At 40.9% G+C, this 27,145-nt stretch overlaps 1 protein-coding gene across 1 annotated transcript in view; it reads right to left on the reverse strand.

Annotated features, from left to right (window-relative positions):
• Nucleotides 1–27,145, reverse strand: part of IKBKAP (inhibitor of kappa light polypeptide gene enhancer in B-cells, kinase complex-associated protein) — a 56,887-nt gene that overhangs the window by 11,129 nt on the left and 18,613 nt on the right. Inside the window, exons 10-31 of the mRNA XM_006771145.2 lie at nucleotides 24,522–24,752; nucleotides 23,488–23,658; nucleotides 20,079–20,178; nucleotides 18,274–18,456; nucleotides 15,815–15,921; nucleotides 15,162–15,265; nucleotides 13,964–14,017; nucleotides 13,769–13,874; nucleotides 12,841–12,956; nucleotides 12,407–12,480; nucleotides 11,586–11,664; nucleotides 11,413–11,492; nucleotides 10,135–10,272; nucleotides 9,944–10,029; nucleotides 9,510–9,658; nucleotides 7,868–7,991; nucleotides 6,622–6,719; nucleotides 5,319–5,520; nucleotides 3,146–3,207; nucleotides 1,890–1,952; nucleotides 1,452–1,512; nucleotides 3–111 (exon numbers count right to left, since the gene is read on the reverse strand). Coding sequence (XP_006771208.1) covers nucleotides 3–111; nucleotides 1,452–1,512; nucleotides 1,890–1,952; nucleotides 3,146–3,207; nucleotides 5,319–5,520; nucleotides 6,622–6,719; nucleotides 7,868–7,991; nucleotides 9,510–9,658; nucleotides 9,944–10,029; nucleotides 10,135–10,272; nucleotides 11,413–11,492; nucleotides 11,586–11,664; nucleotides 12,407–12,480; nucleotides 12,841–12,956; nucleotides 13,769–13,874; nucleotides 13,964–14,017; nucleotides 15,162–15,265; nucleotides 15,815–15,921; nucleotides 18,274–18,456; nucleotides 20,079–20,178; nucleotides 23,488–23,658; nucleotides 24,522–24,752 — 2,497 coding nt within the window. The remainder of the gene's footprint in view (nucleotides 1–2; nucleotides 112–1,451; nucleotides 1,513–1,889; nucleotides 1,953–3,145; nucleotides 3,208–5,318; nucleotides 5,521–6,621; nucleotides 6,720–7,867; nucleotides 7,992–9,509; nucleotides 9,659–9,943; nucleotides 10,030–10,134; nucleotides 10,273–11,412; nucleotides 11,493–11,585; nucleotides 11,665–12,406; nucleotides 12,481–12,840; nucleotides 12,957–13,768; nucleotides 13,875–13,963; nucleotides 14,018–15,161; nucleotides 15,266–15,814; nucleotides 15,922–18,273; nucleotides 18,457–20,078; nucleotides 20,179–23,487; nucleotides 23,659–24,521; nucleotides 24,753–27,145) is intronic.

A 27,145-nucleotide genomic window follows, 5' to 3' on the forward strand; every position in this document is an offset into this window, starting at 1 on the left:
GGTAGACACGCTGAGCTTGCTCCTTGAGCTCTCGAACCACCAGTAAACGTTTTTTATGGTGACTGAAAGTGCTTGTCTGAGAGTCTAGAAATGCCATATAGTTTTTCTGGGCTGGGGGCATGGAGACAGAAAATAATTTCAGCATGATGTTTAAGCACAGAGAGAAAACTAGAGGGCAAAGGTGAGAGCTGGAATTTATCAAAAAGAAATAGGTTACTAGGTTTTCCAAGGAAGATTTTTTTCCAAATGAGAATTAACCTACACCGTTTTAGGAGAATGAACTAAACTGAGATTCCAGATCTTAGGACTCATCGACATCATCCTAGAGTACTCTGACCACTAAACATACAAAATCACCTGAACAGACCTGATACCTAACCCAAACAGGACTGGCAAACAAAAGGAGAGCACAGGCCGCCGTTAACACCAACAGGAGGAAAGTCACTGACATGCTTCCCAAACACAGGCGTGTGGCCTATGCAGATGAACAGTCAGCGTTTTCCTACGTCCCCAACGGTGGAGAAAGTTGAAGTAAGAGCTGGCTAATGGAAGCTGTGGGGCCAGGAAGGATGCTTTCAGTACCCAGACCCGGGTACCCAAAGTGAATGGTACAGGAAGAACCCTCCTCGTTTTAATTAGAATGGGAGAAGGGAGCAGGCAGAGTAGGAATGTGAGCACATGTCAATGTCAGTAAGACTAGACCTTACTTACACCTAGACTGCCCTAAAAATGGCAGCGTGGAAGCCAACCCCCCACTCCCAAAGATTTCCACAAGTCCTTCTTTTCAGCTGAGCTTGGGAGGGTCGCGGTGACCACCAGAGTACTCTAAACCTGGAAACACATATCTACGCTAGGAACCAGCAACCTCATTTGCGAAGGTTCTTATTTTCATTTTGAAAAAAATTCAAACCTACAGAAAAGTTGCAATAGCTCAATATACATACATAAATCCTACACAGAACCTCAATTTACCAATTCTTAACATTTTGCCATATTTTGGGCTTCCAGTTTCTATACACTCTCTCTCACCATTATTTTTTGTAGAAACTTTTGAGAATAAGTTGCAGATATGACCCCTTCTTATTATTTCAGCAGCTCTTTCTTAAGGATAAAGACATTATCTAATATTACCTAATATAAACACAATATGATTAAATGTGGAAATTGTGTACTGATACAATACTATTCCTTTCAAGTTAACCAACTATTCCCAAATGCAAAGGTTCTCATTCCTATCTTAGCACAGACTTTTAACCTTCAAGTATTTCATGTACTACCATCTAAATGGTTAGCCTGTGAAAAGCCCTGGTCAGAATTAAGTGCTACACCAGTGAAGAATTCTGACGGACTCCATTTAACACATGAGCCAAGGATGTAATAACACCAGGAATCCTTTCCCACCTCACCCCTCTACTTCCAAATGAGAAATTCTATTTAAATGGAACCCTCACCTTCTAAAATGGAAGGCTTTACGTTGGTTTCTATAATATCCAGCCTGTTATATTTGTAAACCTAAGAGGAAACAGACAGTAATTTTAGGCAGGAAACATTCAAGTTGCCAGAGTTCAGACACTTAGAAAGAAGTGGATCACTTCACAGGTGACCGGGTGTTTTTCAGAGGAGCGGGCCTCCTATAAGACAACCATTGGAAATGCAACTCATTTCGGTAGAATACAGCAATATTTCACTTAGAGGAACAACTAATTCCCAACATCAAGAATACATTTTTAAATGGTTTAAAAATCATTGCTTGTCCTTAGAGTGGGAACTGAACTACCACTTCACTTCACGAGCTCAGAGGGAAGGCACTCCAGCTGACCGTCCCCCCTACACTCCTGCTCTGCTCTGCTCGGCACCTAATGCTGGGAGGGTTGTAAACATTCCCCTACCAGTCTCAGAGCATCTTCCCAGGCGGCTCCTTCTAACAGCAAGAGCACAGCTTCTTCATAATCCTGACAAAGGAACATCAAGGCAAACAGCAGGTTAAGGGAGCAAGCATGTCAGAAGCCTCTCTGCCTTCCCAGCTATCCTGGTCCCAGTTCTATCCCTTGCCTGGCCTACAGCACATGCTCAATACATACTAATCCGCAACACAAAGGAGGGCACGCGTTCTGCAAAGAGCACAAGGTAAGGATCATCTCCCTGTTTCCCTAAGCATCAAAACCACCAAACAGATCTGCTAAAAAGGCCCATTTCGCCCTGGCCAGGGGCTCAGTTGGTTGGAGCGTCAGCCTGTGTACTAAAACGGTTTTGGATTCAATTTTGGGTCAGGACATATACCTAGGTTGCAGGTTTGATCCATCATCAGGGTGCATAAAATAAGTTACTTTTAATTAAAAAGATAAAATAAAAATTTTCTTCCCAGACAGACCCCAATGGATCGTCTGGCACATGGCATACTAACAGGGCCACACCACAGGTTCACAAAGGGACATAGTACGATGTGTTTTGTTTGACCTGTGTGTGTGTTGTATTGAGATAAAAATATGCTGAGGTAAAAGAGATATTTCCCATAAAGAGAATGAGTGTAAAAGCCAAAAAGGTATTTAAAGTCAATCACCTTATTTGAGAATGGTTCCTTCTCACTCTTTCTATTTTGCCAAATTAACATAAAAAGTATGACTCCCTTGAAATTTAGTACTTTCTATCAAGGTCAACCACTAGAACATATTATAGTAGAGCTCGTTAGTGTTCTACCTCCCAGCACTTATATGGGGATCTATTGAATTTAGATTTCCAAGTCAAGTCAGCAAGATGGAAGACATTAGGGCAAAGTATCTCTGAAAGTCCTAATTATCCACAGTTGTTCTTTTTTTATCACATTAAAAAAATTTACTGACTGGTTTTAGAGAGAGAGGAGGAAGGAGAAAGAGAGAGAAAGAGAGAGAGAGAGAGAGAGAGAGAGAGAGAGAGAGAACATCAATTTGTTGTTCCACTTATTTATGTATTCACTGGTTGATTCTTGTATATGCTCTGGCTGGGGATTAAACCTGAAACCTTGGCATATCGGGGCGATGCGCTAACCAATTGGGCTACCTGGCCAGGGCCTACCCACAGTTTTTTAAATTTTCATGATCTATAAGGTACAACTAGAAAGTCCTTGCTTGATAATGGGGCAGTTTTAGAAAGGAGAAACTGGGCTTACCTGGGCGTACTGTTCCAAAACTGTGGCCGCCTCACTGTGCTTACTCTGCTCAACTAGCTTTCCTGCAAAGGTAACAAGAAGCATTTGACCATAGCTGGATTGCTAAGAACAACAGTTCCACCAAAACCCAAGTTGAAATGGTTTGGGGTAGCACTCTTTAAATAAAAATGGTCTCATACAAATTAGAGATTGAGCTCTACAGAGTACAAGTATACATTCAAAGCTGACTGCTTTAAAACAGCATTTCATAAGTGCTAAGACTGTTGCAGACGTTAATGAAAGAGGTACCAAAAATTCATTTGCAGATCAAATAAATTCAGAAAGCTTTCGGTAAAACACAGTGAAACAGATTTTTCTGCTGCAGTGTTTCATTACTATGTCTTCATTATGTATCAAACTATGTACTTTGTGAATTTCTTTGAGGTGAAGAGGCAGGAATACCATGGAGTTTACCTTGAATGGAATTTACAATCTAAATTTAGCATGAGATGTGAAAATCATGTATAATCAAAATTAGCCATGAAAAATGCATGGATAAGGGAAACTGACCTAATAACTGACTAATCCATTTTGTTCTGTATTGTGAGAAACTGCTATTTGCTTGGTTGAGCACTAGGTGGAGCTAGTTGGCTTATATTTGGGGTCATGCAGTGTTAGATCCTAGAATCATAGCCCAGTTGAGATCATCACACAAGGGAACATAGGACCCGAGGCTGACTAGGGGCTGGCAGGTTCATGCCTCCCTCCCGTGTCAGGCTAACCCCAGGCCACATTATCACTGACAAAAACAGAGTCACCTATCTTTTCTTTCTTTTGCTGGCTCATGTAAATTAATCAGGTTCATGTGAACATGAAACGACTCTACCATATAACATTTCTCAAATATCACCATATTAATATTTCTCAAATATTTCTGGCCACTGCCTTCCCCACCATTTTCTGCTAAACATCTGGAGGACTAGGTGTTTTCCACCATAAGGCAAATGCAAACTAAGAGTTGAAAAGAATAAAAAAAATGATCACAGATCATAGATCATAGAGCTAGAAGGTATACGAGTAAACTACCAATAACACCAGTTTCTAAAGCAGAAGTAACAATGGCGCCAGAATGAATAACTAAAAGGGCTAAAATAAAAAGTTCTCACACTTGTAAAAAGAGTTCAGCTTGGAAATTGAGAGGGCTTAACGAAGAGCATACATACAGGAGAACTAAGATGCAATGGCATAATAAAGCAGTTTATCTGATAACCAGAAAATGCCACAAAAAGAAAAGTGATAATCTTACACATTTTTATAATCCCAAGGAAAAGAATAATTCAAATGAGAATATGTATGTACATTAATTTGGTTTTTCAGGAATGCTTGCTTTTCCCCTTAGAGATAATAATAATAATTAATAAAGAAGTAATATGTACAAGTCTCCTGAAAGGGTAAGGGGATAACATACTAATCAATCTCTTACTTTAAGCACAGGCCAAGCCCTCTCCTCACCTTCTCACAGGCAGACCTTAAGCTTTCTTCCGCTCTAAGAAGTCAGACTTGGTATAGCCTCGCCTCTGGTCCGATCAGTCCTTAGACCCTGAAACACCTAAACTGCCTTCGTTTCTAATCTGCAAATGCTTATGCATTTGGCCTCTTCTTTTACCTCATTTCTGAAAACTGCTATTATGGTTTCCAACAATCTACTGTCTATACCGAATAGCCTCACCTCAAAAATCATCTTTAGCTTTATATAGAGCACATGGCCATCCAGTTACACTCCACTAAGTGTGGCCACATAATGTTAGTGTTGGTGAACAAGATGGAGAAGTGATAGTGTAACTTGTAGGTCATTTCCAACTTAAAGGTAAGTGTGCACCCCAAGAATGGAGTGGAGATGAGATCAACCCAGCTACAGCTCTCTGCCCAGGAGATGGCAGAGCCACACAAGGGAAGGACTCGTCAGATGAGAGATAAACTGCTTTATTACACCTTTGCATCTTAGGACTCCCGTTGTAGCAGTTTAACCTTTACTCTACTTAGTAAAGCATTCCAAATTATTTTTTATTGAGTATGAGACTACCTTAAAGTATGCCCTAAATTTCTTTGCAAAATTGCCAAATAAAACAAACAAAAAAAGAAACAAAAACCTCTGGAGAAGTTCTCATTTGGGGGAACCTACATGCGTGTTTACCTGCCAGAGCTCTGCTGAGGCCAGCCAGCTGCTCTTTGCTCAGCTGCAGCTGGGCCGCCACACAGAGAGCCTGCTGCCAGCTGCCAGCAGCCACAAAGGCATCAAGAGCTTTTTGGTGGGCACCACAGCGGGCAAACACCAGCCCCCCTGGCTCATAGAGGTGCTCCTGCGTCAGGTGTTCCCCGTAAGCAATGCTGATATCCTGTGGCAAGAGATGTAGGGTTGGTGAGGAAAGGTGACAGTCAATGTTTAAGTCTTCATTATATGCTGCCTTAGTTGCTATGCTTGAAACTCTTGAATTTAGGAAAGTCCTACGGTTGATCAGTGAATTCAATCATTCTTCCATTCAAAACCTTACTGATGATGTGCCATTTATTCACTTAACAAATAATTACTGGGTACTATTCAGGACAGTGACAATGATACTGCAGTGCAAAAATAAAACCAAACCAGCAAAAAAACAAACAGGAACAAGAACCACCACCAAGTTGCTGCTCTAGGAATAGAGGAAGGACTTGCAGCGGTAAAGGCCCAGGGCGCAGTGACCATAAGCCACATGAAGAGTGAGGGAGAGTTCCAGGCCGAGAGCATGGAAGGCACCATGGCCACCGGGCAGGAACATGTCTGGAACACACAGGAGGAATGAACAGGAAGGCTGGTCGACAAGCAGAGAGAGCACGGGCTTCCTGGCAGAGGAGACCCGAACGTTTTGAAGAACAAGTGGGGCTAAAGGAAGGGCAAGGCAGAGGTTGGCACATGCAGTGGGCGCTGAAGAGGTGGTCAGGAACCCGATCATAGAAAGATGTGAGCAATCTGCAGATGAACTGGAAATGATGGCGATGGATGATGGCACAGTGAGCAGTGGTTAACAGCATGGGATCCGTAGCCTAGGTCAGCCGCTTCACAGCCCCAGGTCCTTAGGCAAGTTGTTTCCTCATCTATAAACTGTGCACACCACTATCACGTTTTCATGGGACGTATATATGTAGCTCATCAATGAGAAAGATCTGCACTTTGCAGGATAATCAGTCATGGGGCAGAGAGGCCAGGCTGCAGAGGGCGGTGGAAGCTGTGTGGGTATTCCCCACAAGGAATCTGGGACAATGCCTAGGTTTCTGGCCTAAGCAGTTCTTCGGAGTAGGAACAGGTCAGAACCACTGTCTCAGATAAGAAGTTCAAGGTGAGGCTAATTTGTCTGAAGATGAACCTTGAAACCAAGGAGTGTTATGGACTCAGGACCCTCACCCTTTCCAACTAAGGCACAAAGCAAAACCAGGAGCGCCACATTTCATACACCACGCACCTTGTGCTGCTGCGAGTCTGGTGGATATAACTTCAGGGCCTCATTATACAGGTTCTTATCCTTTATTAAGTTTAAGCATTCTGGGAAGTGCTCGGGTCCTGCAGGAATAAGATTCATACACACACAAGCTTAAGACTTGGAAGGAGAAAGGATTCATTTTTACCAACGATCTCTCAACAAAACCAACAGGGGCGATTCCAAGACCTGCACGATCAGAAAATCTGGAGAAGAGAATCCAGTAATCTGAATTTTAAGATTCTGAGGTATTAGAAGCAATGCCTGGGGTCAGAGTTCTACTTTACAAAATTTTTCACACTACCCCTGATCAATGACCATCCAGCCCAACTGGGTCAACCTCCTTAATAAGAATCTCCTGGGATGTGTATTAAACATACACACATCCGAGTACTGCCCAGCCCAACTGAATCAGTTCTCCACGGAAGCCATCAGCCGAATGCTTAACAAGCGCCCTAGTGACTCTTCCCTGCCCCCTCCCAGCCCTCAGGAAGGTATCACAACTGCTGAAGCCAGAGGCTACAGCCCAGGCCAGGGCTGGGTGGGAGGAGGGGGTTGGGAGCAGAGCACCCACCACCGTGCTTGGCCCAGCCCATCACTGATGAGTAAGACTGGCTTCCAGGGCACCGCAGTGGGCACCTCGCTCTAGACAAGCCAGGCTTTCTTCAGGTGTTTGCAAACACCATGAGAACAGCAAATTAGCTACTAATTTTGATTCTGAGACACTGAAGTGAATTTAGGAGGTAATCACTCTTAACCCAAAAAGGACCTCTATTTCCCTAGCTGCAGAGCCCCTCAGCTCTTTTTTTTTAAAAATATATTTTATTGATTTTTTTACAGAGAGGAAGGGAGAGAGATAGAGAGTTAGAAACATCGATGAGAGAGAAACATCGATCAGCTGCCTCCTGCACACCTCCTACTGGGGATGTGCCCGCAACCGAGGTACATGCCCTTGACCGGAATCGAACCTGGGACCTTTCAGTCCGCAGGTCGATGCTCTTTCCACTGAGCCAAACCGGTTTCAGCGCCCCTCAGCTCTTTAAAAGACACTTGCTTTATCCTCAGTTCTCAGAACATATAAAATCAGGTGTACTTATGTAATTGTTAAAGGTTTCAGGAGTGGAAATTGAAAGCAGTGTGTGTTTAAACTAACATTTTATTTTAATTTTTACCCTGCCTACTTCCAAAGAAAATCTGAAGTGGAAATGAGCATAATAATCCTCATACTCACCACATTTGCTGAGGTGGCCAATGGCTTTTTCATACCGTTTCAGGTATTTGTCTATAGTGAACCGCTGATAATTAGTTTCCATTTTCTTAAGTGTATTAAGAAATGGGAGATATTCTTTTGGATCCTAAAATAAATTATAAATAGAACTTCATTGCTTATGATCATATTTACTTATAAAAATAAACATAATTATAGCAGTAAATCCAAAGCTACATAATTTTAAGAATAGGTATCATATTAATATATTGATTACTTTTTATGTAATACTAGGGTCCCGGTGCACGGATTTGTGCACATTGAAAGGAAATTAATTAGAAGAAATATTTTAATATTGCTATTTGCCCTTTCTCTGTAATAGAAGTGTCAACCAAATTAATGATTGATAATGACAGATCAAGACACACGCATGTGATTGGTGCCAGTGAGAGCTTTGTATGTATTGTGTGTACACGAGTCAACTGAGACTTTTATAGATATAGAATAAACTTGCTTAATTAGACCTGCTTTCTGATTTAGCTAAACTTTTTCCAGTGTTCATGCATGTGATGTAGGAGATAACTACAGGCCAAAACATTCAGTCATGTTCAAGGGATGCAACATAACCCCGAACTTCAGGAAAGGTAGTCTAGAAGAGGGCAGACTGGGCTGCAGGGGTAGACTCGGTGCAGTGGATTACATGGGGCCAGCTCCTCCAATCCCTGGGTGGTGGGCAGGGAGGCAAAAATGGCTTACTGGGATCCCTGGTTGAAGTGGCTCAGTTGGTTGGGGCGTCATCCCGATTGTGGGTTCGATCCCATCAGGGCACCAAAAAGGAAAAAGAACGGTATACTGGGCAGATGCCACCTTGGCATCCTTTGACCAAGATTAGTGAGAATTAGCCAGGTGAATGGGGAGAGTGAGGGGGGAGGCAGAAGTCATGTTATCCACAAAGGTGTGTGGTGGCTAAGGCAACAAAAGCACTGCCTTTCCTCCATGGCAGAGAAAAGGGGACAACGTGAAGAGAGGAGGACAGAGATACACAGGGAACAGATCACAGAGGATGTTTAAGTAATTGAATTTCATGCTGGGGCCATGGGGACTATAAAGTATTTAAAACAGAGGAATAAAGGATCAAGTTTTCCTTTTTGGAAAGGTCACTCTGACAAGAGCAAAGAAAGGAATGGTAGGGGATGAAACCAAGGCTGTACAATAGATAAAAAAGGTGCAGGCCAGGGGTGCTCAAACATTTTGACTGTCGCATGCTAAGGGGGACAGAGGCACCAAACCTTTCTATTTTCCATGTTCCTACTTTCCACTAGAAAAATGAGCTACAAAATAGAGACCTGAATTGGAATAGGATTCGTTTGTTCCATTTCCTTGATAAGAGGAGAATTTGTTCACACAGATGCCTATAATCTTAAAAATAACCACATAATTTTGTTTCACTTGCTCAACTTAGCAATCAAAACACTTTGATAAGCATAGAACTATGATAGAGAATGGCACTTAGAAGCGTGGGCCCGGAGACTCTCAGATCTGCCTCCAGCCCTGTGCTCCCAGGACAATATTAGGCAGAACACTGTTCCATTAAGGAGAGGGATTCATGCTGCCATGATTACATAAACGAGAACCAAAAAGATGGCAAAGTAGCAACTCCACGTACCTTCTGTGACTTCTCAGCTACCATGAGGACCAAATCAAAGTCATAGGTCCCAAGGGAATGATCATATAATTCATTCACATCTACCAGCAGCAGCAAATACTTCAGGGCCTCTTCAGCACTCACACCATCAGGAACAGGGGTAGTGCTTCCTGTCAGCGTCAGAAAACAAAACAGAACAAAACCATCTGGGCAAAAACACACACACCTGGCATCATAACCAGAAGACAAAGAAACACATTTTCCAATAGACAGATATCTCTGATCCTTTTGTACATGCAGCACTGAAAAGAATGACACATATCTTAACATGGCCCCTCAAAGGCCACACGTTAAATCCGGGCTGTGACCCTGGTCCTGGTCAGCGTGCTCTCCCGAGCTGGGAAGGCTGAGACAAGCAGGCCCCGAAAACACTCTTCTTGTGAACGGGTCTCTACCTTGAAGCTCGTGTACCTTCTGCAGCACAACTTCCAGTTCTGGGGTTGTTTTCTTCACATGAGAGGTGAGGATGGACAGGCAGTACCTGAGGTCAGATGTGAAGAGCAACACAGGATGAGAAGGATGAATAGAGTAAGGACAGCTATGTGCTTGTGTCATTCACAAGATGCCCCTAATGCGGCACACGTACTTGTCAGGGTCTATGCTCTCCATGGCAGCTCGCATGGCATCGCAGATAAGGTCTACTTTACTCCCCTCGAGACCCCTGGACTGTGGGACAGTGTCGGGAACTGGTGGAGGGTACATGGTAGTTGTGACATCTTCTTCCCTAAGAACAAGTGTGTATTAAAAGGTCATTAACTGAACCTGTGTCCCCTCTCAAACCATTCCCATAAACCCAGGTGTGCTGATGAGACAATAAATAAAAATAGCTAGCTATTAAAAAAAAAAGCTATTGGAAAACAGTTTAATTATAAAAATACTCATATAAGATAAAAAATGGACAAATTTATTGAGAAATGAAAACATGTCTACAAAAGACCTGAGAGCCCAAATGAGGCACAGACCAGATGTCCATCACTGGGGAATGATGAACAAACTAGTATATTTATACAGTGGCATTCTATTGAGTGATAAATAAGATGGATCTTGAATACATGCAAAACGGATGAATCTCAAGATAATATACACTATGGGAAAGAAGCTTTATTTACACAGAAAAATAAATATTCTGAGTCCATTAAGTTCCTGAACATGTGAAACTGATCCATGGTGTAAAACTCAAAACAGTGGCTGCCTAGGGGTCAGGGACTGACTGAGAAGGGACTGGGGGGAACCTGGTGGAGGTTCAGGTTACATGGAAGCATACATTTGTCAAAACTCACTGAAGGGTACACTGATCGTTGCATTTCACTATAAATACAGCGGGACCCTGTATGCAAACGATAAGATACACTCTAGAGAGTGCTATGCAAAATGAAATACTGAGGTACAGGTACACTGATGTAATTACCTTGAAGTTAGTCTAAAAATAGATGATGCATGAACAGGTGGCAAATAGTGATAAAGCAAATATAGAAAAATATGGATTCTAGAATCTAGGTGGAGGTACAGGATGCTCATGACAATTCTCTCAATTTTCTATGTTTCAAATTTCTCATTAAAAAGTTGGAGAAATGGTCAATGCAGACATAAGAGGACACCATTTTCTTTTAAACTCATAAAAAGTTTTATATGACTACCTAAAAATAAAGTCAAATAATAATTCTTACCTACATACTTAAAGTCTTCGTTTTAAATGGATAGTTTTTAAAAAGGAAAGATTCAGTACATGTGGTTAAGAGTTATAGTCATAAAAAAAAATACTAGACATTAATTTTTCTCCTCTAGCTATCTATCTATTTGATTTCCTTAACTAGAAGAGAGAAAATCATGACTATGATACTCATGAATTATTCAAAATACTTACTTCAATTCTGTGAAAAACAAATTAATATGGTTTACAGAATCTATCTGTTTTATGAAGGACTCCACATTTTCAAGAAACACCTACCCAAAAAAAAAGGACAAAACATTTTAGTTCAGATCACATCAGTTCAAGTCTAAAGTAAGCTAGGGTAAACAGCAGCGTGAGAAAGTTACCTTAGGGTTATGATCATAAATCAGATTGAGATTAATTCTCAGTTTTCTCATGCATTCAAATGCTTCTTTAAACATAAGCCTGTGAAGAGAATGGATAAAGAAGGCATTTCACAAAAACTAAGCTCCCCGGACCCAGCACGTTTTCATTATGATACAAACCAGTTCTAATGAGATTACATCCCAAGTGCCAAACAACTGCTAATGGATTTTCACTCTGAAATCACAGAATAAAAAAATCGGCTACCAAATTCATTTACCTTCTGAAAAGGAATGATTTAAACATCATGGCAGGATGAGGACTACATCCTCACAGACACACTCATCATGGAACTTAGGTCTTTCTTAACAAAATAATGCAAAGCTTCTCCTGTACCGAGTCAGACAATGGATCATTTCCCTCCTAACAGTGGCTCAGGCACTTTGGGTCATGGGCCCCCTGTGAACCAGAAAGCCTTGGGCCTCCTGCCTAGAAAGACATGCAGAGTCAGTTGGTGCAGTGTCCCAGGTTTACAGACCATCTGAAGCCACAAGGGTCCCCTTAGGCTAGGAAGCCCTGACTTACACGATGAGCTTCATGATTCCTTCTGCTGGAAATGTCACTATACCATATGGCATTAAAATCAGTGTAGACCATGTCACCACAATCAATTTAATAAATATTAAAAAGAAAAATCAAAGTGTAAAAAAAAAGCCTCTGAGAATCTGATTGATGACATCTGTAATGAAGGTTTTCCACTTTTAGGTTTTAAACCTTAAAAGGATACTTATGATCTTCACACATAAGTAATAACAAGCTAACTAGTCCTGTACGTGGTACTTACTTGTCCAACCACTTCCGAATCTGAGCTAAAACCAGGGCTCGATGATGAACAACTTCTAAGTTTCCCCTTGGCATCTTAAAATATATAAATCAAAATAATAATGTTTTAAATTAAATAGAAAACATTTAAATACCCAGGCTACACAACTTTACCTAACTTCACAGTGAACTACCATAGGAGGTAAAATGAGCACACTTTTAGCAGAATCTAGTTGTGCTCAATATTTATACTGACTTTCCAGAAAAGCTTCCCTTTTAGCCTTACTGGGCAGAGCCTGTATGAACACTCCTTTGTAATAAAGCTAACAGAACCTGGCAAGGAAAGACTTAAATACATTACTGCAAATGAAAAGAGAGCCTAAAATACAATCTGCAAGAACTGTTCGGTATTGACTGTCCAATGGCAATCAGAAACAGCCTGGAAAATCAGCTTACCTGCAGTATCAGCTTTGTGTCCTGGGGCACAACAGTGACAATGCGTGAACCCCGCTCCACCATCCGCAGCGTTTCCCCGTTAGACGCGTGACTGCTGCTCAGACCTGCCTGTAATGCTAGAGACAACATGGGCCTTAATCACTCTCCATGCAGGCACTCTCCATTACCTGCAGCTGAAACCACATGTTATCTGAAATACAGGAGAGCAGTTACTAACCAGGCTCCTTTGCTCTCCCACTCAACCTCAAGACCATCAGCCTTTCTGATAAAGTCTCACCCCTCGAACTTGCCCTCTCTCAGAGCCTTCATGCATATTCTCACACACAACTCATCAACTGACTTGGAAGGCACAGGGACAATGGGCAGCTTCTCTCTTTCTTAGCACTATAATCATACCAGGGAATGATTCCATTTCCAAGTGGGGATTTTCAGAATAAGGAAAATACACACACACAGGGGGGTGGGGTTGAAGGTGAGCGGATGCGTGGGCATGGAATAGAAGAAAAAACAGAGCCAATTTCCTACAAACCCCAGACGAAGTACTTCAGAGGGTACAGCGGAGGGTGGCACAGTGGGAAAAGATTACAAAAGAAGTCACCGCATATTGTTGTTTGGTATTTACTGGTAACTCACAGTAAAATATTAGTTATATAATGAAATTCCCTGAACAATTTTTGTTTAACTTTAGAATATTCTGCTTAAGGAAGGACTTCCTTTTCAGGAAGTCTTTGCTAACTGGTGCAGGATGACTGAACTGCGATGCTGTGCTGAGATTAGGGACGAAGGAACTAAACTCTAATGGTATTCTCCTGTCCAGGACTCCACAGTCAAAAGCCAAAGTAGGTGAAGAACTTGGAAGTCATCAAGACCTCAAAGGACAAAAGATAGCAGAAGAGGGACCATTTTCTATTTTATACAGAGAACTTACTTTTTAATGAAGCATCACTCAGACAAAAACACTGGCAGGTGTGAGAATGAGTTGTTAACAACAAAAACTCATCATATACTGCAAATGATGTGATATTGGAAGCAACCTACAAGGTAAGGGAGACAAGGGAAAATTTAGCTTTATTACTTGGAGACAATACTGAAGAAGATCCGTCACCAAACCACGCCTTTATACCTCATTGTCATTGATGAAAAAGCGACACCTGTTAGTCAGACCAAGGACATACTCCTGCAAAGAAATAAAACTGAAATTATAAACAATGCTAACCAAACTAGTTTAACCTAACCTTTCAATCACACAGTTCTACTGACCTGTGATTTCACACCTAAGTCTCTGTAATCAGGACTGAATAGATATGTTAGATGTGGTTGGTCCAGAAGCCATCCAATCCATCTGCAGGCCCTGTCATTTCTATCTCCTACCTGCATCTCAAATATTCCACCTTTCTGCCCTCACTGCCTCCACTCCAACAATCACTTCCACACTCGTCCTTTCCAACCTACTCCTCACCCGGCAGCCAGAAAACATTCCAAACCATAAAGCAAATCACATTATTCTGCTGATTTAAAATTACTAATAATCTTCCTGCCTTTGTTAAGTAAATAAAGAATCCACACTCCTTCCTATGGCCTTTCACTGAGTCCCAGCCACACTGCTTCCATTCAGTTCCTTGAATAAGCTGAGCTCTTTCCAAGCTCAAGATGTGTAGTTCCTTGTCCCTGGAACACTCTCCCTTCCTCGGGGAGCCTTCTCTTCCTTCACAGCTCAGTACACACACACCACACCATAGAGCTTTCCACCAAAGTAGGTCCCCCTTCCTCACAACTACCATCCTCCACTTGGTCCCCAGCACCTCACCATTCTCTGTCATTACACCCTGCTTGTTTCCTTCATTCTCCCGTTGGAGGGGCTAATCATATAATCTGTTGATAGAGTATAAAGTCCCAAGAACAAGGGATTGAATAGCTGTTTTGCTTTATAACAACTGTATCCTACCACCCACCACAATTATAGGCATTTTAATATTAGATGAATGACAACTACTGAACACTACTTTCAAGATTACATTTCTGTTGTTCCCAAAAGGTATTTAATAAAACTAACTGTGTCTGTTCTGTACAACTGGGGATGAAAGTTTGCTAACTGCATTCTATTTTTAAATTTATAACTCCAAGGAAGGGATTAACTAAAGCCTGCTTGCCAGGCAACCTCTTAATTCCATCTCACAGAGGAAGCTGGGGCTCAGGGAACTGGACCTTCTCAATATTGCCTTACGATTTAGTGGATCCAGGCTCACCTCTTTGTACCTAATGCTATCAGATCTTGGGTCCTACTTTTAAGTGGTAAATTTTTCTGCCTTGTGATCACTTACCTTCCCTCCAATCACGGCCAATTCAGTCTGTGCGCATTCATAAGGAATTTGAACAGGAAATCCACCTGGGTTCTTCCAGGGTTCAACAACTGGAGAAGGTGATTCTGCAGGATTAGCAGAGGAGGTTTACCAAGAGCTGATCTGCTCTTTGTAAAAAAACTGTCCCATTAATACTTACTAAAACACTTAACATGCAATTTGGATTACTTTCCAAATGTATTCTGCAAACTCATTAGGGTATTCCAATTCATTACAAGAAAACAGGTAGTAAACACCTGCCGCCCTGGCCGGTGTGGCTCAGTTGGTTGGAGCATCATCCCATGCACTGAAAGATTGCTGGTTCAATTCCCCATTAGGGCACATGCCCAGGTTATAGGCTTGATCCCTGGTAGGGGGGGTGAAGGAAGCAACTGATCAATGTTTTGCTCTCACATGATGTTTCTCTCTCTCCCTCTCCCTTCCTCTCTGTCTATAAATCAATAAAAAACCTTTTAAAAAAAGAAAACACCTGCAAATCCTTGCTATAGCTTAGGGTTTTCCAGAGTAGTTAAAAGACCTAACAGTCAATGTGGCACAGACAAGATACAAGTCATGTTTTTAACAATGAAACATCATAGAAGTCATAAACATGCTTTCCTAACTGTGATACTCACCCCAAAGGTACTTCAATATCTGGCCACCAGCTAGCTGCAATGCTACTGTCTTGGTCTTGGAATTGCAACATAGGCTGATTATGACCCCATCCACTGTCACAGATGAACTGACAAAAGTAAAAAAAGGGAGGAAGGGGATGTGAATAGATCTAGTTTTTCTCAAAAGTAGTGACATTTCACAGATTTTGCAAAACAGAAAAAGAAACAAGCAATTTCCTTTCGGTGCTACTCTGCTTATTTCAATACAATATACACAACACACATACACACGATAAACTATTGCAATCACAAGCCCAGATTAAGTGATTACCTGTCACATCACACTATTTTCCACAATACAAATAAGCTGGAGTCTACATTGTGAAGTCATCATTCCTATTCTGGCAGCAACTCATTATAACTTATTGCAACTTATCACCTTCATTAGACATACTTGGTATCAATAATATTTTTGTCTTCTTAAAATATAAACTACATAATGAAGCAGTGAGTCAGTAGGAACACAGAACACTCTCTATCACTATCATATTCGTTCATGGAAATCTGTGGGTCTTCATTCATGGAGAGAGGGGAAATGTGCTGTTGCCATTGTATTTTTTCCTGAGTCAATGAACATATACATCTTAAAGAGACTAGACATGTCTTAAAGGAAGTGAAAGAGATAGTGATTAAAAAAATGATTCCAATACTAACATTTAGTCTAAGATTTTTTAACCAATCTATGAAATACCAAAATGTCCCAAGTTCTGTGAGGATAAATGATCTGTAAGTTAAGAGAACAGACTCTGGAGCTAGTCTTGCTGGGACTGGGATCTTGTGCCTTGCCTGTCGCAGCTGCAAAACGCTAACAGTAATACTCCAAAGAGGTCCTGTGAGACATCCGTAATATTGGTAAGCACTAAGAAGAGTACCTTTTACAAAGACGAACTGTAGTATGTAAGCTAGTAAGAGCTGCAAGCTAATCAAGGGACTTTATATTTCTCAAAAACACTGATATTTTATATGAACAGTCTTTTTTTGAGAAACAAAGGTCAAAGCAACAGAAATATTTTTTAAATGACTTTCTCATTCCCTTTTCAGTAAATGAAATGACTGCCTCTAGCTTTTTTTTCTATAAATAATTTTAAATTTTATGTCTCATCACTATGTTGTACACCAGAAATATAGTTTAAGTGTAATTAAAAATAAAAAAAATTTCTTAAAAAAAGAATTTTAAACTTTGAAAAGTAGAAATTTCATAATTTAGACATGTCTAATGAAAACTGCTTTGCTTTTCAAAAGTAAATTCCTGGTTATCTTGAAGTGCTACATGTAGCTACAACATTTTCTGCATCGAGACATATTCACAAAAAGCTTTTAAAAATATAAAGAGTTATGAATCAAAGATTAGGAGTTAATGACTGCATCAGAATGTTTGATGTATATAATGAGGAAAGGTTCCTAATTTTGCAATAAGGGTTTTCAGAGTTTAAATCTAAGCAGATCTTTCATCACAAATGAAGCTAGAGAATAATATCAGTGTATGCCCAAGGTGCCAAGTGTGACACTGGAAACCTGAGGATTTTCCAGAGCTGCCCAGACAATGCTATCTATCTACTGCACAACACAGAAAACTGCATTCATGAACCAGAACTGGTTACATGACAAAGACGCAGTCAGGGATCAAAATGAAACTCAAGGCTAGGGGGCAGTGAAATTTAGCAAAGAAAAATAGAGGAATCCTATAAAATGCAATCTACCATGACAGAAAACAGATCTCTGGCTGATTGGGAATGGTAGCGGACACGGAGGGCTATGTCACAAGGAGGCATAAGGAAACGTTTATGGGGAAAGTATATGTTCTATTTCCTGAGTGTATGGCTTCATGGATGCATACAGATATCAAAAGTTATCAAATTGTACACACAAGTTTGTGTAATTTGTTGTGTGTTGATTATACCTCAGTGAAACTACAAAGTTAAAAAATAAAAACAAAAAGATGATTAAAAAAAGAAAAAGAAGAAAAATAGAGGAGACTTTTCAGTAGTAAATGCGTCATGTGCCAAACAGAATGTAAAGAGAGGCCAGACATCAAAACGTAGCACATATAAATAGATGTGATAACATAACTGGTTTTAATAACTAACAAGGGTAATCAGAGTGACTGATTCTCATGGGCTAGCAATTGCCTTGCTGGAAGGTAAGCATATGCTCAATTAAAAATTTTAACACACTGCAAAATGTTTTGCCTCATCTGTTGGTATTTGTCCTCTTTTTCACCACTTCTTGACATATTTTCAGCCTGTATTTTGACATGACTCAAAATTAGACTTAACCTCTTGACAAGTGTGTCTAACAAGGAAGCTACTGCCTCTTAACCTACCTCACTAGAAGCCGAAAAAAGTCCTACGCTCATAAAGACAAAACAGAAAAGCATAACTCTACCTATTACCACATGGAACACAGAAGGACTGTGATACCTAATAGTGAGCTGTCCTTGCTGGTCATCTGTCTCGGAAGAGGCCACGGTGAGATGGTGAATGACGGACTGTGGGCTGGACTGACTGTGGCGAACGGCCAGGAAGACGTCATCTTGGATCCAGGTGAGAAAGCTGAGCTTCAGTGGATTCACTTCTTGATCTTCACTATTCTCAAACTGAATTCTGTTTTAAATATTGAAGAATATCCAAGAATGAAACTTTAAAACCACTGAGATTTCCCTGAATGAAGGAAGAATGAACCACCCTGTATACAGACAACACCTGGTTATTTGTAGAGGCAAAACCTGAAATGATGTCAAATACTAAAAAAAACCCAAAATACTGTCTGTCTGGTTCTAAAATGTGGTTTCTGTTTATTTAATATTGTTTCTTATTCTCCGAGAGCTTTAGATTTATGAATCTGACCACACAAGAAAATTACCTGCCCTGGGTTGACCCTACACTAATAAACCCAGAGGTTTTCCACTGTCTCACTTACCAGCATTCAAACCAAACCGCAGCAGCTGGCTGGACTTCAATAGAATGGGTCCTTTCCCAAGCATCTCACACCAAAATGAATACATTAACTTGAGAGTCTCCCTGCCTCTAACATCTTCTGAGGCATTTATGCAGCAGATGACAGCATTTTTTGCTGCCTCATGCAGGACTCATAATGGCCACTTCTTGCCTTTGAGTTCGAGCAGCAAACCCTCGGCGTGCACTGAAGGAGCAGGTCTCTAGCCCAATCTTCCTCCTCAACCAGCTCCCAGGACTCAGCCTCTCCACTGCACGCAGCCCCATGCAGGAGCACCCCAACCTGGTTCTTGCTGACATTCCTCTGCCCGCCACACCCAACGTTCCCAATCCTCTGCCATCCTAACCTAGTCCTATTCTGCTTCAAGGATCGAGGTAAGTATTCGCGTCCCTCATGAAGACTTCTCTAAGTGAGACTATATTCTACATTGCCTTACACTTTCTTCCGCTAGTGGTTTCAAGTCTGTGAAATAAAATCATCCATATAAATGTTCTTTGAAAACTTCTAGGCATTATACATAGGCAGCCCCCAAACCATACACAGGTTAGATACATATATACATTTATGAAATATACTGCATATATTTAAGAAACGTTCAGTTATTTGCTCTAGTCAGTTTATTATTACTATTAATTTAGGAATAAATGCTCCCAGGAGACAGAACAGAGCAGGAATTAAGAGCAGAGACTCATCAAGAATAGACTCAAATCCTGGATTCTCACAGGAATGGCATTATAATTTATAAAGTGGCTTCTGGGTCATTTTATAATGCCTATAGTATATCTGAGATATTCAATTATACCCAGTCATTTCTAGTATTATTTCCATGAGAAAATGTATTCTGATTTCCAAACTGAAAGCCTCAAAACACAGCACCCAGAGGTTTTGGAGTGTAGGTGGAGGCAAAGACAGAGGCTGCTGTAGGTCAGCCATATGTTAATAACCTAGACATCCTCATTGAGGTACGTGAATGCAATCTGCCCTGTCAATTCATCTCCATCTTCCCCATGCAATGTCTCCCTGGAGAACCAAGGACTGTTGAGAAGAATGGGTTTTAGGCTGGTTTATTACTTGGGCTCTCCTGCACCCATCATCCTACATGATTCAGAATCCAGGTAAGTGGCTTCCCCAAGGGGGCTGAAAAACCAGCACCCAGGTGTGGTATCTACTTGTTCCACTCAGCAACAAGCACAGGATAACAACTGGTTATTTAGGAGTAAATGCTGGCTCCTTCTGTTCCCAGACGTTCCGATAACTAAGAACCACCTACTTGTATCTCTTTTCCAGATGAGGTGTCTCAAAGGAAACTTTAAATCCACTTCCACCCACAGCTCCCAGTTTCACCGTGGGATCCACACTTGAACTATCACCTAGAAAACAAAATTGCAAGTCCAATTATATCAAACTACGAACACTTCTCCTCATACTAAGTTTATGGGGTTCTGGAAGTCAAACTACTTTACAAACAAAGCAATCTAGAAAACAGTCACATTTCAATCTCTTTTAAAAATCTCTGCCTACCTTTCAGGCTTAACCAAATCTTTTTTCCCCTTCATACTACCCCAGTCACAATCCTCGCTGTACCTCAGCAAGACCAGGGAGGGCTGCCTTCTCACCCCAGTGCTACTTCCTCCACTGCCCCACCACCACCTCTCACCAACCTGGCATCCTTCATCAAAAGATATTCTCTTTCCATTCTTGATCCAGTTTATTCACTGCACAGCAGCCAATACAACCCTTTAAAAAACTGAATCAGAACACCACCCTCTTCTGCTCTACACCCTCCGGAGGCTTCCTGTCTCACACAGAATAAACACTGAGGTCTTGCCAGAGCCTTTGAGGCCAACAAGAGCTCTTTCCTGTCACCTCTCTGACGCCACCCACCACCCACCCCTTACCCCCTCTGCTGCAGCCTCCCTGAACTCCTGCCTATTTCCTACACAGACAAGCACCTTCGCCATTGCTCTCTACTCTGCCTAGAATGCTCTTACCCCAGGATTCACATGGCTCCCTCTCCAATTGCCACTGGGTCTCTGCTTGAATGTCACCTTCACATAGAGGCTTCCTGACCACCTCATGCTCTCCCATACCTTGACCTTGCTTATTTTTCTCCACAGCATTTACCATCTCACAGACTTCAACTTTTATTGACTATATTTCTCCCCAACTAGAAGATAAATTCCACAACCATATGGACTAGAATAAAACGTGTCATATAAGAGACAATCAATAAACATGGAGCAATACTCGGGACACAGCAAATGTCTCCTATGCAAGTTCTGGCATCTAATTTGTCTCCACTGGACGCAAAGGTGCACTACTCGCCTCCAAGTTGTTCATGTGTATCACAAGCTCTTTCTCTTCGGCTCAGTAGCCCTTATCAGTATTCTGACTTGTCCACTCTGAGACCTCAAACTGGAATATCCTGACTTTAACAACAATTTCCAATCTTTCCTCTTCTCTTTCCTTTTAATCCCAATAAAATGCATTATTCCTCAACGTTCACTGTCACCTGCACAACAGCTGACGTTCGCTGCTCTACACAGCAATCCTGACTCTCCCCACCGCCGTGCTCCCTGCGCAGGTGAGCTGTCCACACCAGGGCCATCGTCTGAAATTGCTCCATGTTTAAAAAGCCTAATCTCCCAGGGGATTGTCAAGGGCGGGGGAAAAAGGAGACATATGTAATACTCTTTGTAATACTTTAAGCAATAAAACAATTAAAAAATAAAAAAGCCTAATCTCTACATCCTACATTTTAGTAACAACTCCCACAACCTTTTCCTAGACTCTTTTATACCCGAATACACTACAACATGCTCCCCATTCTCAAAGGCTTCCAGCTCCCTGCTTTGTATTTTTCTACAGACATTTCCTTGGCTCAAACTCTCACCATCTCCTGCCTAGTCACTCTGAGCAGTCCCACTGGTATGTCTGCCTCCCCGTGCCCACACCATGGCCTGCCCGCACACAGCCACCTGACATACCGCCCGAGAGCGGATGTCTAACCTGCCCTATCTGATCATGAATGTAGGGTGCTACAGAGTTTCATTCTGGGGAGATAGAGGTGTTCTAAAATTGACTGTGTTGATGGTTGCAAAACTGCAAATATACTAAAAACCATAGAGTTGTACACCCTAAATGGATGAGTGGTATGAATAAAGTTATTTTTTAAGTGAATGTAGGATAAAATATTCTGTACATAGTGAAACAATAAACAATTATACAATCTTAAATTAGTATCATCTAGTAAGCACCACAAAAGCTTACTCTACATCTGATTCTTTTAAGCTAAGAAAACCAGCAGTAACAGTAGTCAAGTATAAAGACAATCACTTATTTACTTTTGATATTACAGGTTGATAATAAAGCCTACTTTGAAAAGAAGTTAATTTCTGCTTTTTCTGATTTTCCTTAACAATGAACACATTACTTTTTTAAAAGTTATTAAGAAATAAAAAGTTTAAGGAGAACTGTTATAGCATTTTACAGAGTAAAACTAAAATTAGAGTAGCTGCAGACATATCCAAGTACAGTAAGTCCTTACTTAATACTGTCAATGGGTTCTGTGACTTTAAACAAAATGATATGTAACAAAATCTATTTTATCATAAGGTAACTGGTATAAACAAGAGTTCCTACACAGCATCTCATCAACATTCCAACAAAATGACACTGAACAAAAGGAGGGCCCACTGTATTGTTAGTATAAACAGGAGCCTGCTGATTCAACAGAAACACTGATTAGCAGGGAATTCCAATATAAATTAATTTTGATTATTCTATCCTAGCAGCTATCTAGATTGTTCTCTGAGAATGCATAAGTTATTTGAAAACAAGGCCACCAGTGCCATTTGCCTGTATAATTCATGACATGAACATAGAACTCACAACTAAAAACAAGTGTCGGGTTTCCCCAGCCCATCAGGAAAGCAACTAGGACTGAGAGCAATGGGGCTGTGGAAAACAACTGGATTAGAAGCTATGACACCTCAGTCGGACTCCCTGTCCATGCTTGCTGAAGCAAATTGCAAACCCGCTGGCATTCTATCCTTCATTATAAAAAAGAAAAAATCCAGCCAACCAGTATGGCTCAGTGGTGGAATGACGTTGACCCATGAACCAAGAGGTCACTGGTTACATTCCCGGTCATGGCACATGCCCAGGTTGCAGGATCAATCCCCAGTAGGGGGCATGCAGGAGGCAGCCAATGATGTATTTCTCTCTCATCAATGTTTCTATATCTCTATCCTTCACCCTTCCTCTCTCTCTAAAATCAACAAAAACGTTAAAAAATACAACAAAAAAGTCCATCTGTGACACAGCTCCTAGGAGTGCTGTGAAATCAACTGAAAATATGTGCAAAGGCAATGAAAACTGTAAAACACGTTACAGGTGTAATAAGATACCATCCTATTTCCAGGGTTGAATGTTATTCTTTAAATAACTGACTCTTCAAGTTCAACAAAGCAAAGGAATAGCTCTTATAAGCCATAGTAAGACTGAAATTCCCTCAAAAAGACCCCCCCCACAAGCCAATGAAATATCATGATGATAAAGATATTAATTATAAACTTCAAAATTTTTAGAAACACTAAAGCGAAGGCAACATCAAACTATAACTTGCTTTTTAGAGGGGAAACCTGACTCACAACATCTTGTAACAGTTCTGAACATACCATATTTATAGACAGAAATATGGTTGCTGGCATCGAGGATAGCGAGGTCGTTACTCCTTTCAGGGCACGCAGAGAACATGACTTGATTCACAGGCTCTGGGAGCAGCATTCGATGGGTGTACATGGGAGGTGGGACGACACTCTGCCGGAAGACTGTCACCAATACCCTGTCTGCATGTGACAGGAGGAGGAGGATCAGACACATGGATGTTCAATTGTGAAATACGGCATCAGAACAGCACAGTACCACTAACTAATGATGGTGCTAGGAGATATACAGCAATTCTTTAAAATAATTTTTGGTGTTTTTATCATCAGTAAACATCGTGTAGGGGGAGGAAATATCATGGACTATGTCTATCAGGCTATTGTCCCCTCCAGACCTGGAGAAGTCCGTCTCTGGTCTTGGAGGTTTTAGGAGCCAGGAGCTAGAACAAGGGCAAGAGATCAGAGTTCTAGCTTTGGCTGCAACCAAGCCAGGCTAACGCAAGGAAATCAATGCCTTTAACATCCTTGAAGCACTTCCCTCGGCATGGATGTGGTGATAGGCACATATGATTAAGTCCTCTACCCAGATCATATGATTATTAAATCAGTATTATGACCACTACACAGAACATGAATCAGTACAGCAACTCACATTACAATCTTAGAAGCAAGGGTCAATGAAAATCTGAGTCAGGGCAAAAGACAAGGCAAACACATTTAAAACCCTAACACGACTGTCTCCTCTGCCCAGGGTCAGAATTTTCAATGTCTTCAAAGGCCGGACCAGTAAATATGTGAAGACCATGATGCAGCACAATGAGGAATTGGGGTGGGAGGTGGATGTGGGGAGGAAGGACTATGGTCCTCAGGAAAGTCCATGCCCCAGCTATGGGCATTCTCATCTAAACAAAACAACAAATAAGTAAAGATAAACCAACCAACCAACCAAATAAATATTCCCCATTGTTTTAGCCAAACCACCACATCTGCAGGCACTGGCTCAGGGGCCCCTTCCAGGCTCACAGACACCTTTTCTAGCTGCTTACTTCCATCGATGACAGCCACGTTTGCCATGTCACTTGAATAATCCCCCGAGCTCCGGTCAGTCGTCCAGCACCAGTCATAGCAGAGGTAGTGCCAGCCCTGACAGAGAACATGCAGCCGGTACAGGGTCACCGGGTCCCACATCAGAGACACAATCTTGCTCTTCCCACAGGCGCTGAAGATCAGACTTTGCTTGAGATACCAGTGGTAGTTCCCCACAGTCCAGAGCTGAACTGCAAGGGAAAATGAAAGGAGGCCTCAGAGGCTGGAGGACAAGACCTCATACCATTTGCTAGAGGAGGATGGGACAAACTTTTCTTTTTCAAATGATCCTTCCTGCTCAGCCTCTCCATTAAAATAATATTAACAATAATTGGCAAAAGGCAATTTTCCATGAAGACAAAATGTCAAGCTCAATAAAGTCAGAAACACATGTTTATTTTTGCCTCTACCTTCAAACTTTTCAATCGTGAGGATGGAAGGCTAAGAAAGACAGTGTTTTAGTCAGTTGTTTTTTTCATAAAGAATTAGAAAGAAGATTAAAAGTATTAAAACACTCAATCCCGAAGTTCTGGACTAGCACCACTATGTTCTATTAAGCTTAAGTTGCTTATTACTTTCTCACAAGTGCTTTGCATGCAACTGGGTGCAAGGCTCTCTGGTATTAACTAGGATTCAGCTGTCTGAGGGAGATTAGCAAGCAATTATCTTTTCCAACATCTATTAAAAGCAGAGATCTAATCCTGGAGGGTGGGGAAAATGGGGAGATGTTGGTAAAAGGGTACAAACTTTCAGTTACAAGATAAGTAAGTTCCAGGGACCTAATGTACAGCATGGTGACTACAGCTAACAATATAGTAACGTATACTTGAAAGTTGCTAAGAGAGTTGATCTTAAATGTTCTCACAATAACAACAATAAAAATGGTAATTACATGAGGTGAATCTCATTGTGGTAAACTTTTCACAATATATATATGTATCAAATCATACATTGTACATTTTAAACTTACAGTTATATACCAATTATATCTCAATAAAGCTAAAAAAAAAAGATCTAATCATGTCGTCAAAACCAACTTTTATTAAATCGATGACACAAATAAATGAAGGTCTTGATTATATTAAGAAATTTATTTCCTTTATCTCCCAGCTCACTAATTCTTAATTCAGCGATTACAGCAAATCTAACCTAGTTCTCTCACCTGGCTATCGCAATACATTTCCCTAGCAGTGAGTTGGTAAGCTAAACTTTCTGCTCATGCTGTGATAACAGGAATCATGGCTGTTCTTATGTAACACATATCCTGAGCATATCACAGTGCCTTGCCTGCCCTTGACACCCTGTGGTTCTCAACCCTGGCTGCATGTTAAAAGTTATCTGGAAGCATTTTGCTTTTAAATTAAATATGGATAGTCTTCATTCCGATACAATGAATCCAATAAGATGAGGCCTGGAAAGTGTTTTGTTTTGTTTTCTAAAGGTGCAGCCAGGGTTGCCCAGCCGGGTGTGGCTCAGTGGTTGAGCTCAACCTATGAACCAGGAGAACATGGTTCAATTCCCAGTCAGGGAACATGTCCGGATTGCAGGCTCGATCCCCAGTAGGGTGCATGCAGGAGGCAGCCAATCAATGATTCTTTCATTGATGCTTCTATCTCTCCCTCTCCCTTTCTCTCTGAAATCAATAAAAATATATTTAAAAAATAAAAATTAAAAAAAAAGGTGCAGCCAGTGTTGAAAACCACTGCGTCAAATGAATGAATGAGTGAATGAAAAAATATTCAGTGCATTATTATTGATAATGAAAAAGTGCAAAACTTTAAAAGTCTAACAAAATGGGATTTAATAAACTGCAGCACAAATGAATATTATCCAGTAATTTAAAATAATATAGATGGCTATCTAAAGTGGAAATACGTATGTGGCAGTAGAAAAGTAAGTTACAAAACTGATGCATCATACCTATCTATATACACAACAAAAATGAGATCATGGCTATACTGAAACATATCCATAAAATCTGGAAGATGAGAAAATTTCAATAGTGATTATTAAAGAGACAGAATTATGGATTAACTATTTTCCTTCTCATCTTTATTGTGTAATGTTTTCACGTATTACATATACACTAAAAAATACCTATTTACACAACTTAAAAGGAATAGAGACAATTCTTATATCTAATCCAATTTCCCTTTCACTTTCACAGTGTAGTATTCCTTTGGTCAGCGTTGTGACTTCCTGTAGCAAAACCATCTAAGAAATTACTGGTGACCTGTAATGGTCAATTTTATATGTCAACTTGGCTAGGCTATGGTGCCAGGCTGAACACTAGTCTAGATATTGCTGGGAAGGTAGCAAGGTATTCTGTAGATGTGGTTAACATACACAATCAGGTGACTTTTTATCTTTCAATTTTCTAAAGAAATTATTTATTAATTACTGAGTAACATTGGTTAGTAATCCTATCTAATAAAAGAGAAACATGGTAATTGGCGTACGACCGCTACCCTTCCCATTGGCTAATCAGGGGCGATATGCAAATTAACTGGCAGCCAGGCAGCTTGAAACTAACATGAGGCTTGCTTGCTTCAGTGATGGAGGACTCCAACGTTCCCCGCCTCCG

Source organism: Myotis davidii, unplaced genomic scaffold (assembly GCF_000327345.1).
Source record: "Myotis davidii unplaced genomic scaffold, ASM32734v1 scaffold64, whole genome shotgun sequence".
NCBI lineage: Eukaryota > Metazoa > Chordata > Mammalia > Chiroptera > Vespertilionidae > Myotis > Myotis davidii.